Raw genomic sequence first — 18,355 nt, 5'->3', positions numbered from 1 at the left:
TGAGCTCTAAATACAATTAAATAATTTTATTTCCAATAAAACGTCTAAAAAGACGTAGTAAAATTAATTGGTTTTTTACTTAAAATGCTATGCTTATTCTGCTATGAAAACTGTTTAGAGATTTGTGTTGTGATTTAACGGTTTTAGTGACAGTTAAATTAAAGTTGTTAGAAAATATTTCTTTAATATATTTAATTAATTTTGAGATATTTTTTATAAATAAGAGATTATTTGAACAATTAAGGAAAATTACTCAAAGGCTTTATAGGACCATAAAGTTCTGAAATACGAGTACTACTGCTTTTTTTTTTTCATTGATTATTTCTATACATGACATTCAACTAATAAATATTCGATTTATGATAAAAAATATAATATTAGGAACTCGTATCATATTTTATGAATAAATTGCAAGACCTTAGGTTGGTCGAACCAACACAGTTGGGTAAGATACAGAGAACGATAAATTTTATTGCTATATTGATGTCTTAAACTTAAAACCAAAGTACCATTGCTCTTAAAAAAACGATTCTGAGTGATAGAGATCATGTAGTGAATCAATATGTTTTTCTAAGGCGTTTTGATTCCATAGAAGAAATATATTTCTTAACAATGTTAGGCTCGTGAAACATATTTGTGACTTTCTAGTAAATTTGAACTACAGTGAAAAATATAGTAGATTTTCATGAGTTTTATTGTTTCATCTAAATTTAATATTCAAATACTTGAATATATTTTTTTAAATCAATTTTTTTTCATCAATCAGTAATAAATATAGTATGCACAAGGAACTTTATATTCTATTTTCAACATGTTTAGTAAACCAACATTATTTTAACGACTTTTCGAAAAAAAGTTAACAAATATAAACATTTAAATTTTCTATAAAAAGCTCAAAAGAATGTTTAATAACTATTAAGCTTAGTTATTGAAAAAATAAATATTCTATAGTAAATATTATAACATTAAGGATGAAAAATTTGATGATTAGCCATTGCATGTTTTTTTCAAATTTATGGAAACTAAATATACAAATGCTCTAATTTCAAATAGGAAACACTTAACATATGATAAAGTATTCGTATGTATTATAAATTAATTAATAATTTTCACAAACTTATATTATAGCAAATGATAAAATTATCTCTGATTTTTTTATAACGATGTATTGCTTGGATATGTATTAAAATTAATACTGGTTGATACGTTGAAAAGATGAATAATCTTTCGATAGAATATTATGTATTAACAATCATTTGATATACAACAGCAGACAACAACAAAAATGTATCAAATATGTTGAGAGGTATTTCAGTCAGTAGATAGTGTTCAACTTGAAGAACATGCGCGACACCCCTTTGAGGTTTTGCGCCCGTTTGGTGCTTATAAAACGTCTCATCTATTCATTTTGTTTTACTTTTACACTAAACTCAGCCGCCGACTATCCATTAAAGGTACGTACACTGCTCAAGCGTATATTAAAATAATTGATACATTATTATTAAATAAATACAATAAGTACAATCATTCGAATCATTCTTTTGGTATATTTTAGATTTCTCTTTAATTGTTAATGCAATACTTTTTTTATCAATTATTTGTATATAATTTATGTATTTTGTACACCTTATAATTACACTTCTAATTTATTATACAACCTACTGATAAAAAATGTACTCATAACTGATTTGGTTTTCTGAGAGACATTGAAAATTAAAATTAATATTTACGATTATTTTAGTTAAAAATTAAAATTATTTTTATTTATTTTTTGTAATTTGCTGGTTTAAGTGTTTTTGTTTTCGTTTTATTAATTACTAATTATTGTAGTGGCATTAGAGTTTCCATTCATTTAATCTAATATCATAAATAGTATGCTATTAGTTTAAACATGAATTTAGCTCTCAATAAATTTCAATATATTTATTAAACTTAGAAAAAACCATACACATTAAATAAAATTGACGTATAATCAATGTGTATAAATTGTTTTAGATAAAAAAATGTATATGTTTATTTTATATTTGATGTTAAATATAGCAAATATTATTTATAAGAGAAAAAATAAATACTCAATTTTTAATTACAACCAGTTAATAATTTCAATCAATAATATTTCCAAAATATATACATTTTCTATTCTTTAAAATATATTCGATTTTCAAATTTATAACTATTTCACATATCAATTACAACTTCTAATGTTCATATTTTTGTATAACATTATTCTAAAAAAAAATTAAATTGAAAACACGATATTTTTTAAATAATGTTCTACCAGTTCTGTCATACAGATATTTTCTAAAATTATATTGCCATGTAACTATTATTATTAGAAAATATAAATAATAAATACAGAATTATCAAAAAAAAATAAATACATTCGCTTAAAGCTTATACATTTTTTAGTTGATTTGAAAGTCTACAATAAAAAACATATTTAGAATATTTAAAAGAATGCATTCAAAAACTATAATTTTATTAATTATTACTTCACTGAGTCATTGATTTATTTACGATTTGACATAAAATACTGATAAATAATAGCTAAAGGTCTAACAAATTAACATTTAAAATATGTATATATAAGTAATATACAAATATATATTATTATTTTATACTAAATAGATACTTCGTAATATTTTTACAACTAATGACAGTAGAAACTCGAATATATAACATTCATGATAAGTTAAACACTTCCTTTTTCACTTTTTAAAGGGGAATTTTTTTTATATCAACTGTATAAAAGTAGTCTTTGATATTGAGAGTTGTCTATTAATAAAAGTTTCGTTATTATTAAGAATACTTGTATTATAAATATTGACAACAGTTTATCATTAGAGAGGAAACGTTTTAGTATTGACACACTTCTATTTAAATTAATTTTAAATTAATGGTAATTTTTTAACTGTTGCAAGTACTTAAAAATACGTTAAATATATAATACCAGACGTTTATTTCTAAATGTGTTAAAAATTAATGGAAAAAATAAAACGTAAATATCAAAAAATTTTATTTAATAGAACCATATTTTTATAACTGTTTTTTTAATATAAAATTTGAAATAATTATTATTATTATTAAGTCTCTATATCTCCCTACCAATTTTACTGTAATGTTCTTATTGATGTTGAGATACTGACCAAGAGCATCGTGCAAAATTGTCTTTCTGATTTTTAACGATGGCACTTTTTATATATTTTTAAATAACGAGAATTAAATTCAGTATGTTTTTACAGAGAAAATTAGAAAATAGTTTTTCACAATGGAAACTATAATTGACGGTCTGCAACATATACTCGTGTATTAGAGTTCTTGCGAGCTAGGGATATATTAATTTATCGAATATACACTATTTTTGATACGATATACTTTCGAAAATGAATCTTACTTCAGCCTCAAGAGACCGTGTATTTTTCTCACCTCAAAATAGCTCTTCTTAATTTAGTTTATGTTTTGCTCATAAAATGCTACAACATAATGAAAATAATTAAATTATGAAGTATAGTTCCGGCTATTTAAATTGTACACAATATTATATAATACCCATAAATTAGGTGTCTATAGTATGTTAATATTTTAAATAAATTATTTAATTTGTATTTTTAATATTTAGCTTTTTTTTTTTTTTTTTGATAAATTTTGTAATACAGAAAATCAAGTTTAATTAATCCTAGTTATTTTTAAAACATTTCAATTCATTCAACATTAATTGTACTTTTTCCTTTTACATTATAATTGTAATTGCTGCAATTTAAGGATAGATAAAATCATATGTTTATTTTTAGTTTTAATTAAGTATTTAACTTTAAATTTTTGGCTACATCTAAATTGCATTTAAAAAAAAAAAAAATGTCTGAATCTCATGCCACGTCTTAGAGGAGCCTGTCCGAATTGTATTCCATGTCTTAGAGGGGTACGCTGTGTACCCACAATTTTATTTATTATGCTTGTATATGCACATCTTAAACATTATTTTGACTTAACTTTAACTATGATATGGTTGTTACAACTGATTAGTGTCTAGATTAAAATATTTTTCTATATCCGAGTAAATATTTTATTATATTAATCTGAAATAATATTAAGATAAGAAATAGCATGTAATTCGGACAGACCCCTCTACCAAGTGGCATGAAATTTCGACATTCTAATTTATGTTTATTTTTTTTGCATGCAATTTAGATGCACCGTCATTTTTAATAATATTCCACCAACGTTTAATGTATAATTTACAAAAGCTAATTAATATCTGTGTTTTTATGAAACTGAATACATATATTGTAATTAATAACAACATATTTATTTTAATAAAATACGTTATTTTGGATGATTTTATACTTAAAGATTTATTATTTTATTTTTAATTAATATTTGAGTTTCAATATACATTTCAATATATTTCGGTGTTATGAATAATAATTTGATTTATTTATAATTTATTGCTAAAACTCCATGTAATTTTACCGGTAGGAGAGACATTTAATTTGATTTAATTATTCAAATAGTTCCTTCTGTTTCTGTGGTAAAAGTTTAAAACATTTTATTATTTTATTTCATTAATATTATATGATATGTATAACTTGCAGAGTACAAGAAAGTTTTTAAATTATAATATATTTTATTTATGACTTAAGGTAATGATTATTTATTACATTTGTCAGTTTACTTCAATTAAATACGATAATCACTAGAAGCTTTTATTTTGAAATCAAAATAAAGATTACTAATTTGTACAAGAAATTGGAAACTTTATTGTTTGTAACAAAACCTTAACGTAAAACAACTCAGTAACATTTTAATGAACTGGGAAAACTCGATTCATTTGTTTGTTAAATTAAAAACACAAAGGTTAACTATCAAATTTCATTTTAATTTATTATACTTTCATTCATATTAATAACAATTCAAACTTAGGATTAATATTTTTAACTTTAAATAAATAAATCAAATGACGAAAAAATAATACGATTAAATTATTTATGCGATTTTTCGTAGAATGTTGAAAACAGAACCAATATATTACTGTATATACCTTTTAGGCTTTCAATTCTTTGTGGTCAATTTCTTATTTTTATATATTTTTTTTAAAAATGTATGTGCCTTTATTTAAAATAACACAACGATTTGAAAATTAAATGCTGATACAGAGTAAGGAGGTCCTATGGTTATTTCATTAGATTATATAATTTATCAGAATATGTTCTTAGATTCATATCATACACCATAATATTTACTCTTGGAATATAACTTATTGCTATATTATTGAATTTATATATATTGTAAAATATACCATCATATCTTCTATTATCTAAGTTTTGTTTTATATAGATTGTTTTATTTAGTGAAACAATTTCCAACGAACAATTTTTTAGTTTCACTATCAATGGACATTTCGAACACATTAATCATATTTAAATACGAACATTTTGATGAAGTCGTCCAGTTAAAACATTTATTTTTTATAGAATATATATAAATAAATTTTAATAAAAAAAAAAACTTAAATTAAAACATTACTTAACACTCATTAAGTAAGGCACATACATTAAAACTGAGCAAAATTTAGTTTAGATATGTAAAGTTATTCTAAATTTAAATAGACACTATTGCAAGTAAAAATGTTTCAAGTATAATACTTCTTTGTATTTATTTTTACTTACAATTTCATTATTTTATATTTGAAAGTCAATAAAAATAGGTACGGTCGAACAAAATAATTTCACACTTATTAATTTTAATATTGAGTAACGTAATTCGGAACACCTGCGGTTTATATTTTCTAGTTAAAGTAATGTTGTCTACTAGATGATTGGTTCTCCAACCAAGATTTATATTTAGATATTGATTTTACCAAAAAAAGATAAAACAAAATTACATAACTTAAAAACTCCACTGCATTGGACAAATATAATTTTTTACTAATATAACAAATATAATACCTCTACCTATGATCCGATTTTGTGTAATTACACCATTAAAAAATATAATGTAATTAGAAATATAATAATAGCTACGTGCATTTAACCAAATACATCACAGATTGTGTAAAACAAGCTAATCAATCTACTATGTAAAATTAAATAATACAAAAAATGGAACGTTTGAGTAAAATATTAGATTTATACTTTAATGGAAAATACTTCATGATTCTACGCGTTATTATTTTTGGTTCAACATTGTTATTAATTATTCAACAATTAAAATATATTAATTACGTGTATTTTTATAATAATACAATGATTAATTATATTGGACGAAAATATTATTATAAATTATCTACATTGGTTCACTGTTTATAAGCACGATTATAGATAGACTATAGTCGTGCTGTAAGTTAATTTCTAGATAATTCTTACCAATAATACAGTTCTTTCTTTCTTGTGGATAAAATAATAATGTAAGCCAAGTACGACTGGTACGAAAAAAACCAAAACTATAATCATCGTAGGTTCACAAATTCACACACATATCTAAACAGTATAACGTATGAATGATATTTTGTTAGAGTAAAATATTTAATTCTAAATAAATGCTAATAACATAAAATATATTTTTTGATTTTTAACTTATTATATTTAGCTTAAGTAAAGCTTTTATCCGCTGCATAAATACAATTCAAATGTACCACAACATATAAATGTGTGGGTGTATATTAAAATTATTTGCCTTGGGTTGTAAAATTATTTTACACTGCACAACTACATTAACAAACAAATAAACAAACCCACATGCAGGCATACACACACACACACGCTCACTCAAGCGTATCATCATCAAAACGATAACAATAGATCTCTTTTTAATAATAAAAGTATATAGGCTTAAGTAAAACTGTAAAATTGAAACTAAAAATTAGAATACTTAAACTTAAAATTAAATTTAAAAATAAATACAATAAAATTATTACAAATGAACAATATATGATGCATGTATCTGTATGTTTAGCAAATTAATTTTTAAATTGTATTCAATTATATTTTTTATGTTACATTTTTATTTCTGTCTAGTTGATATATTATATATTAACTAGTTAATTTGAATTACTCAAATGTATAACAACATTTATTATTCAATTTCTATTATAATTTTTACACTTGTAAAAGTTAAAATTTTGTAAGATATGAATTTATGTAATTACTTAAATTATATTTTAAACTTTTCAAATCTGAGTAAATATTTTATTTTTTCAAACCATTTAATAAATCACTAAAAATGCAGTGTATACAAAGCCTATTGTTTTGGTATAATTACAGACTATTATTTACTCGTAGTGTATGATTGAAAAACAATGACAACAAAGAATTTCGTGATTGTCCCTTTAAATTGTATAGTTCTCATTTTTATAATATGAGTCCTAGTGTTGCTTACTATAGTACATTTTCATGGACCAATTTAATAGTATTATCAAGTTGCACTTATAAAATAGATAACGAGGACATTTAATAAGATTAATTAAGAATTGTTGAGTAATTTTAACGAAATACAAATTCACAATCTTTGAATGAAATTAAAGTATTCAAATATAATATTAACAATTCATTCGCACTTAATTTTTACTTTGATCACTACATAGAATAAATAATTCATGGACTTTTTAAATAAAAAAAATTGAAAAAGTTCTTAATATTCAGAATTGAATTGTAAGAAAAATAGGAACTAATTTTAATAATGACTTAGCTAAACGTTTGAAGTATAATAAATGTATTGAGCACACTTTTATTAAAAACACATTTAATAAACATTTTTCTTTTGATTCTTTCATTTCAGCATCTTTAAAGTAATAAAAGCCTGATAGAAAAACATTGGTCATACTATAATGGTTATTGAATAATTTACTATTCCTCGATCTACAAACGACTGTTGATAATATACGAGTAGTAGTTTTGAGAAACAAAAGTTAATAATTAATAATTACCACATTTAGTTGATGGCCACATATATCGACTAAACTCCAACAAGCTTACCAATGCTTAAGTGTTCTCTTCCCAATAATAAATAGAAAATCAATTATTAGTAAAAAATGCTCGCTTATTATATATAAGCAAGTACTGAGACCCTTAATCTTATACGCATGTTCTATATGGGGCAGTTGCGCTAAAAGCCACGTAAACAAAATACAAATATTCCAAAATAAAAAACTTTGCATAATAACAGATGCTCCCTGGTTTATATGCAACCAAGCACTGCATAATAACTTGTAAATCCCCACTATTGACGAACATATAAACTACATAGCAAACAGATTCTTCCATTCATTTATGAACTCATATGGTGCAACGCTTTATAACTTAAATGTAAGTCCTCTAAATATTCGCCGTCTCAAGGGAGAAAGACCCCACGACCACAGAGTGCGATATCCACCATCAGTCACTCTTTAATTGGATACATCATGCCAGATAAACACCTAAATTAAACTTATTACTATTAATTTAATATCTTATTATTATATCGCAATTATTTTAAAGAAAAATAGAGAAAAAAGAAAAATTTGTAAAAAAAATTGTACATTATCAATAGGCTTAGATAGCTACTTAGCTACGTAGCTAAAAATGCCTTAATCTAAAAATAATAAAAAAAAAAAGTTATCTAATTTTCAATTGGCTAGATTTTGATGAGGGTCTCCTATTTAAATATTCAGATTGAGGTAGCTGTATACATTGGTTATTATTTTCCTACACTGTAAATCCACTTCGAATTTTAATGAATCCTTCGACGAATTACCTCTTGAAATGTGCATCGCTTTTATTTGAACTGATATAAATCCACCATGGATTTTAAGTACTCCAATAAGAAACTATTGCTTGACCAAATAATATAAATAAATATAGATTTTTAGTTTCAATTCGTTTTCAATGCAACAGATAGCATTGAAAAAAATCAGGAAAATGTTTCTAGTGCGTACAACTGCATAACTATTGTTCAATTCAAATACCAAGTACAATTTTATAGCATTTTTAGATATTTTATTTTAAAAACTACACAAAAAATATTAGAAACTCGATAATTTATGATATTGAATTAAGTATCATTGTTAAAATATGATTATATGTTTAATATTAATTTTAGTTTACAATAGTAGGTACTTGTGCTGTGCGTATACTAATTTAAAGTTGAACAAAAATTAAACTAGATTTTATATAAAAATTTCACATACTAACTACTATAGTTTTATAATTCAAAGAATAAAAATTATAATTATAAAAATCATAATTTCATATTATTCACTATGAATTCATAAAGGTAAATATGCTTAACAGCGCGTGCTATTGCAAAAATTGCATCATAATTATTATTAAACGGAGGTGTGGTTAACAATTGAAATCAGTATTAAAGAATGTTTACCATACAGGAAATCGGTAATCCCATTAATGTATGCCTTTAGCGTACAAAGGATTAAAAATGTAATATATGCAATGCGACAACGAGAACTGTTCAAAAATTAAAAGGATGTTTTACAAAATTTGCAGTTAATATTTTAATCTAGTTTTAGGGAAATCTCTAATATATTTTGTGTTCGTTTTTCCCGGCACGTCATATGAATACGAATATTTAATTAATGGGCAGAGGTCGAATCCCTCAAACATTTGTTTTTCTACTGCGAGGAGATTAATACACTTTAATTACGTATGCGTAACCATGTAAGAAAATTAAATATGTAAAATGCAAACTGAAAAAAGAAGAGGATTTAATAAACACGATAGTATTATTGGATATTACTTGTTTTGATATTTACCCGACTAACCCCCCAAGGTGTTCTAAAAATGAGATTAATGCTTATTAAGCATTGTTATTATTAGCTTGTAAACGAAATATAATATACTTGTAGTTCATTCATAAGATTTATTTTTACAATATAAAAACGATAAATTCAACTTTTTTTTAAAAAATAATTGTTTAAACAGAACATAATTTATTTAAAAACAAGATAATTATTTATAATCTGTAATGATTATAAATTTTTTTACTTTTTAAAACAAATACTATACAATTATTCCATCATACTTATATATTTAACTGGTTAATAAGATCATTTATAATAATTTATATTGATATAAATTATAATTTTATTAGTATATAAGATATTTAACATTCATTTTTAGTTGTATGTAATTTCTTAATTATCTACCTGTAATTAGCTATATTCAAATACATAATTAATAATAATGTATTCAGTTTATAATTGTGATTATCAAATTATATTATAATGACTTTCAGATAAACTTGAAAATGTCTACACCAATGAGAATCCTGTCTTATGAAATTATTTTGGTATTTACTATTTTAACTGGGTTATTACCAGTATTGACCAATGGCAATGTCATAGAACAGAGATCATTACAAAGAGAATTTGGAGATAACTCTCCCGAAATTATATCAATGAATGACAAAGACGAATTCCGTGAATATAATGGACCTGTTATTAATGATTATGGCATGCAAGCATTACAAACAAAGGTTTGTACTATTGAAACTTTATTAAATATGATCTAACATTTATAAAAATAGCATATTGTTATAATTACAATGTTAAGGAATATATGACTGAAAAATAAACAGTCTTGAAATTATGTGTTATATTCTATATATTATTTGTAGATAGTAATAATTTAAAACAAAATTTTTATAAGAATATAAAAAAATTGCAAAATCCTGTATCCTTTTTATCTTTTAGTATTAGATTCTGAGAAGATCCATTGTTTTTTATTATGTGTAGGTACATACATTTTCAGTTAGTGAAACTGCACCAAAGGTTTCGTGCAGCATCTCATTAGATCGGAAATTGGACCCAGAAGGTACTATAAAAGGATCATTTTTCGATTTTCTTTAAGCGTGAAGAAAACTGAAAAATAATTGAAAAATATCGAAATTCTTTAAAGCTGTACCTATGGTTTTTATTTGTACTTCTTTCTAAAGAAATGCGGAAATATCGTGAGCGTTAAGATGTAACATTTTAATACAATTGATTATTTCTATCACATTGTGACTGTTTTATCTATATGTGAAAAAATCTCATATATCTGGTAATAATTGCACTTTTTTTTTATGAGCACTTAATAATTTTTTTATATAAAATAAACAAGGCTCAGATTCGCTTTTCGAATGTAATGGGATACAATTATTGCTATGACTATAAAATGCACTCACAGTTTTATATCGTCGGACAGTGTTTGTTTTTTATTTGATTATGTGTAATTTAAGAACGATAAAATGAGCATTAGTAAATAAAATATTTTAATTAATTACTGACTCGCTTTGTGCTTAGTTACAAAAAAATTCTGAAAAATTATTACCTTTAATTGTTTTTAATTACAGAAATGCCACTGATTCAAATAAATATTTTCGCAAGGCAGTCGATCAGTTTTTAATTAAAATAAAAAGGAAAAAACAAAAAAGATACCATTAAAAAAATAATTTTTTATTCCAGAATTAACTTTTATGGAAAAATATGTTTTATACATTTAGAATTTGACGGTAGAAATATAATATTTATTTTTAAATTTAATTATTTAATTACAGTTTATTTAAAACAAATTTAAATAAATATAATAGAAAAACATTTTCTCGGAACAAGTATTCGTATTATTCAACGATGAAGCTTATGCTAAATAAACCCATACATAATTATATATTTTATACGAAACACTAGAATAATAATCGTAAATTACACTTACATAGAACGAATTAAAAATATAATATTAATATAAATATTAATATTAAAACGTATTTAACGTATTTTACGAGTATACGGAGTCATGGACGAAAAACTTACGATTAGATAAAGTTGATGCAGACTACCGCAACCACCAGAGGTCCGAAAGTCCGACGACCGATAAAAATATCATGGCACTTAAAAAGTTCTACGCGGCAAGAGCTATTTGGGTCAGACAATTTTCCGTAAATACAAACTAACTTTTTACTCCTTGTCATCAATATTACATTAAACTGGACTAATATTTATTGATAAGAAACGCATGAAATCATATTTCCTTCTTCTTGTTCGTCTATCATCAGGCCGTCGTATTCTTAATAAACATATAGGTATCACATCTATCAACTCATATTACGTTAAAATAAATATTACATTCAACTTTTACTTCATAATCAGTTCAACATTGATCGTTAATCATTTTTACCATACCTACCAGGGATGAACAACTAATAAATTGTGAAGCATATTTATATTTGTTTTTTAAAAAAAATATAACATTTTCTAATTTAGTTTAAAAATATGATAGTCATCAAAAGGATGGTAAGTCGTGATTTTCGATATCTGTTTATCACACGTGCATCGTAGGGATTTAATTGTTCTCTATTTCTTAACGTACCGATCGATAAATTGATACAATAATGATGTTGAACACTGCAGACTCGAATTTATCGTTAAGTTGACTTTAGATTGAATCTTTCATTTTTTTTTTTAATGTTTACTTATCATACCAAAAAATTAACCTCTGTTGATTTTTGTGCCTCCAATGTTTATATTTATATTTTGTAAAATTTGGTAATTAAAATTAAAATGTAGGAAAGTCGATTTTGACTTATTGACGAATCCAAATCAGTTTTCTTCTAGAATCTATTTATCGATCGGTAAGTTTGAAAAAAAAAAACGTATGAGTACTTATGTTGTAGATGTGATAAAAAATAGAAGTATAAAACCATTGCTTGTAATCTCCTCGACCAATAAATAATATATTATAAATACGTTTATATAAAACTTATGTAATTTAAACAAAACAAAAATTAAAGTAACGTATACCAAAGGATGGATGATGAATTCATATCATTTATTGTTATGACTTGTATTATTTTAAGATCCACGAGAGTTTATGAAAAACGGCGCTTTTGTGACTTTTGTTCGTCCCATCACAATTTAATAACGTCCGTCGTTTATATTTGTTATCTCTTTGTAGCTCAACTTTACCGCACACTATTCTTACACGTTCACAATGTACAAAACAAGGTTTTTATTTTTAATTTAAAAACAAACATAAAGGCTTATCGTAAAAATCGTAAGACTTTACCGAACGTGAACGTTTCAAAATTACATCTACACTGCCAGATGAAATAAACACGCCACACAATAAATGCCTAAAAAGTGACTTTTGTTTGTCGACAAATATTCATCTGCTGTAAAAAATAATGTTTATAAACATTTAATAATTTGTTTTCGTATATGATTTTAAAACACGTAGATTATTTTTAATTTAATTTAAAATTATTCTACCATAAATAAATGCTAAATTCTATCTTAGATAATAATATAATAATGTTAAAAAAAAATATTTGCGTTTTTAAGCCAACTAATTTTTGATGAACATAAACATGTACTTTCTTATAAAATGTAAAATATAAAAAAAAAAATTTCGTTAAACTTGATAATAAATTACTGTCGGCGATTTAAGCTTTTTATTCGAATACTATCAACAAAATAGTACAAAATAATGAAAGTGAATAATATTAGTTTATTTTATATTGCTTTGAAAAACCATACTCCTTTCAAGTAAATTTTCGAGTTTAATAATTATTTATTAACGTTTTTAAGTTGACAACCATATTGCAATACTATCCTAAATCGAGGTAACTAATTAAGATTTACAAACCAAAATCAGTATTTGGACCTTGTCAGTCTAATTATTTATTCTAGTTCACATTATTAGTACCAGAAGACCATTTTTATTTGTATTTGAGCCCCGAGATACAATACTGTCACTAATTACATTAAAATTATGTACATTAATTGGAGCATTTGCATAATTGAAGTCTTTAATTTCTACATTTTTGTAGTCTATATTTAAAGCATGTAATTTGAGAATACTAAAATTAGGTTGAAAGTTGTAAATTCGATATCATTAATATATACTACTGTCTAGAATAATATAGTATTATATTACTATAAAATTCCACGAAAGATTTAATTTATAAATCCGGGAAATATTTTAACTCTAATAATACTAATCAATAATAATATACTACTAATATTTGTTACTAGCATTTCTTTAAAAATAATTACCAAGTTTACGAGAAAAAATTTTAAATTCCTGGTTCGCTTCATAGTATAAATATAAATATTCTAAATTGCTGTACATCACATTTTTAAGGTGTATGAATAACAAAGCCTTTTTCGAGTTGTGTGATCTTCAAAACTTACAAAAAGTATTTCTTGTAGTGTACGCTAGTTAGGTACTATAACAGTTCTGACTTCCGGAGTTTGTTCATATATTTTATACGTATTTATCACTGTCTCAGCCCATAATTTCCTGTCTACAAACAACTTTAATATTAAAACATTAATCAATATGGTATTTTTTTTTTTTTTTTTTTAATTTCAAAGCAAGTAATGATAGCGAAGTTACATTTAAAAAATAATATCCTACCATTTCTAGCACTTTTTTCTAGAAATTTAAAGAATATTATTATATTTATGATTTTGTGCCAACATACGAGTAGTATTATGGTAAGAATTTAATGATGATCCAAAATTGAATAAATTCATTCTACTCATATTTAAATTAAATTATATAAGAATGCAATTATAAAAATAAATTAATAACCTTATTTTTAATTAATAGTTGTCTGTTTTTATTTAATTTCTCGAAATTGAAGATCTAATTTTGTTAAATCATAATGAGTTAAAATTTAAGTCACGAACTTTAATTATATTATATGAAATAAAAAAAATTATAAAAAATGTTTTGTCTTTTATTTAGAGAGTTACACAATCTAAACTTTTTTTTTTATGAAACAAATACAAGTACAAGCTTACTTTCAGACTTGTCTTGAAAACAATTCATCTAACAATAGCAATATAGTATAATTAATTATGATATTATGTTGTCATAGTTATTAACTTACAAGTGTTGTGATACCAGTGGTAAATTTGAGAGGAGAGTAATTGAGATGATCTCCTCCCATAAATTGATATATTTATGTAGATATTTACTATAAATTTACTAAAATAAAATTACAAAAATTAATAAGAAACTTATAACTTAATAATTAGCAAGATTATCTTTTGTTGATTATTATTTTAAATAAATATTTTTTTTTTAGTTCTTATTTAATGTTTTATAGTTATTTTATGTAACTAATATCATACAATTTATAGAAAGGTTTCAAAAATTATATTATGTAAATTTAAAAATAAGTAAGTACATAAATTAGATGCAACAAATATTATTTTAACTAATAGGGCACGTCTAAGATTTTTCTGGAAAGGAGTTAAGAGAAATACAGACCCCACCCTTCTTGAGTGGGATTTTATTCACATCCCCTCCTTTCCCCATAGAGTTAATTCAGAAACAATGTGAAACTAAAGTAGGCCTTATAGAGTAATACCGGTATTATGAAGTTTTCATTTAATGGTATGATATCGCTAATCATAAACTATTTGAGTTTATTAAGATTGCCGGTAATTTATACAAAGGGATAATGAGAGACTTTGAATAAGTTAAATAAGTAAAAACCCGTCTTGTGCTCTTCTGTTATTATACTTTTCTGATCATATTTCGAATGTTCAACTTAGGAAATATAATTTAAGGCAATGCGTATTACTATTCGTAGTATGTTGAATATGTTAATTTAACCAAAATACTTGTCTTTTTTGGAAGTATCCTTCAACCGAATACCATAAATCGATAAATTCTATAACACTGGACATTCGTGTCTCCCTTTATTCTAATTCCAAAACGGTTTCGTAAACTGTCATAATTATTCTATTGTTTGTGTTTGTTTATTGTGCTGGTCAGTTAAATGTTAGCTATGTATGGCGGCTTATTGCATACGAAATGTCATATAATTTTAATTTATATAAATACATGCACCATTGATTATAGGTTTATACTTAATTCGAAACGTACACGTAATCAAATTTTACGTTTACGTTGCGGATCCTCAGAAAATGCTAAAAACTTGGTGGTATTAAAAAAGTATAGGTACCTTCATTTTTTCATGCAACTTGAACATGAACGTGTTCACTTTAAAATAATGAACATGAGAATTAACGAGTTTCTTTTTTTTATACACTAAACGTAAACTTGAATGTGAGTTCTATTTTTAAGTTCCGAACGCTGGTAGTATATATAAATTATAATTTATTGTGTTAATAGAATACTGAAATTAAGTATGTATTCGCTGAGAATGTATATTTATTTAATGTTTAATGAAATACAAATATAAGGCTACATAACGAAACGATTCAATGCACTATGAACGTATTAAATATTATAGGCCTGAGTTTTTCATTGAAATGAACGAACAAACAACCAAAAAATATAGATGTAAATATAATTTTTGTCCATTTGTATAAACCATACAAATTTTAACTATGAATCTCGAATCAATTTGGAGGACATTTTAAGGGTGTTGCGAAGTACCAAAAGATTTTTATAAGGTCAAAGTATCCTTGTTATCCAAGAAATTTCAGGAACCTGAGCTATACGGGGATAAAGTTGGAAATTACTGTTTGTTAATGTGATTATGATTTTGCAGAGCGATAACCAATACCTAGAGAACGCGCTGATCAACTTTTTAATTTATAAACAAATGATGAACAACAAAATGCAAGCCCGGACGGATTTGATTCGTGCACAAAAGAAGAGGAGTTACTGGAAGCAATGCGCTTTCAACGCAGTGTCTTGCTTCGGTTAGTCGCACGACGGCCATAAACAAATATTGTCTACAAGCCAAGAAATAACATTTACGATGTAACCGTTTAGCCCTTTATCTAACTATACAATGCTTATACTATATTACATTATCTACTAAAATAACCTCCAGATGTGTTTTATTTCGATTGCACATAATACTATGATAACAGTTACATATTATACAATAATTATATTATATTATTTACTATTTAGTGATGAGCGCGTCAAAACGTATAATGTTCGCGCGTATTGCAAAAACCAACAATTTATTAATTTATTCAAGTATATTTTACCAATAATATATTAAATTATGTATACATAATAATAATTGTAATGATAATAATAATATAAAAATATTACCCTTACGTTTATATTCCCTATACACACCGCAGCAAACATAAAATCATTATAATGATTTTAAATATTGATGTAAAATGGTTTGAATATAATAAACATTCGTTTTCATTTGTTATGTTACGTACACGCTTTCGGTATATTGATGTCATTGGCTTAACTGCTATGTATTTTCCTGTATACTACGTATATATAATACGAGTATGTACAAGCGGTTTCGAATCAGGTATGATACTTGTATACACAGGATACGGATCCCACCCACGGTGTTCAGACATGAATTTTATTACTTTTTCGTGATCGACCAACGATGTAGAGATGATATAATTCCCACGAACTCGACTAAAAAAAAAATCTCGCAAAAAACCTAAATATATCAACACTACGGGGGAATATTAATCCGTTTATAATAATAATGTAATACATCGATGACGCCCCATGCACGAGATCAAACCACAGCGCTCTAGGGCGCATTTCGCTTTATTTTTTTTCCTTTAATATTTATTTATTTATTTTTCATTATTAATTAGATGTCTCGAAAAGAGTAAGTTCATCCTCTTCATCAATAATTACATTGGTAGGTGTGAACGTCGATAACGCCGTGTATGAACTCAAACCGCATATGGTTTTTCGCAGAAATATAATTTCAATATTTGTTAAGGTTAAGTATAATAATAACCTTCACAATAAGAATAAATGTTTAATACTATCAACAAAAAAAAGCCCCTTGCTAAGTCATCCAACTATTACTGAATTCACATTAGGGAAGTGAAACAAACTTATTTCCTATTTATAATGATTTTAGAATAATTCTAAAATCATTATAAAAGCAAGTTTATATTCATTTATTTTTTGTACTAGAATTGTTGACCCCTGAATATAAATTTGCTTTTGTAAAATACTATTTCAAGTGTCAGGGGTGGCTCCAAGGGGGCCCTAGCCCCCCCCCCCCCCAAGCCCATACCGTATTTATAAAAGAATGTATATTGTTATCAAAAAATGCATATTATAATATGGACTATTATACGACACGCACAAATATGTAGATAGAGCCATAGAGGTGTTTACGATGTACCTGCTATCTATATTATGAAGAACCAATAAGACTATAAATACAAATAAACTATATTAATATAAAATATACTATGGTATGATAATATGATATTATTATTTTATAATATTCAAAACATGAATTGTATAGCACACATAACTGTACGGACTAAATTGTTGTTTCTTTTTGTTATGAAATTTTGTAAAATTATAACTTCCCCCCCCCCCAAACCAAGGCTCTGGAGCCGCCCCTATCAAGTATACATTAAACGAAAGTACTATATATTAATTATTATACC

At 24.8% G+C, this 18,355-nt stretch overlaps 1 protein-coding gene across 1 annotated transcript; it reads left to right on the top strand.

Moving 5' to 3' along the window:
• Positions 1-1,359: 1,359 nt before the first annotated feature.
• LOC112682784 lies at positions 1,360-17,066 on the top strand. Its single transcript, XM_025553510.1, has 3 exons — positions 1,360-1,454; positions 10,222-10,461; positions 16,495-17,066. The coding sequence occupies exons 2-3, from the start codon at positions 10,234-10,236 to the stop codon at positions 16,651-16,653; spliced, it is 387 nt and encodes a 128-aa protein (XP_025409295.1). The 5' UTR covers positions 1,360-1,454; positions 10,222-10,233; the 3' UTR covers positions 16,654-17,066.
• The last annotated feature ends 1,289 nt before the right edge of the window (positions 17,067-18,355 follow it).

This window comes from Sipha flava, unplaced genomic scaffold (genome assembly GCF_003268045.1).
Source record: "Sipha flava isolate LNK unplaced genomic scaffold, YSA_version1 210_pilon_pilon, whole genome shotgun sequence".
NCBI lineage: Eukaryota > Metazoa > Arthropoda > Insecta > Hemiptera > Aphididae > Sipha > Sipha flava.
The sequence above is the reverse complement of the archived record's forward strand: the minus strand, read 5'-3'. Positions and strand labels throughout refer to the sequence as shown.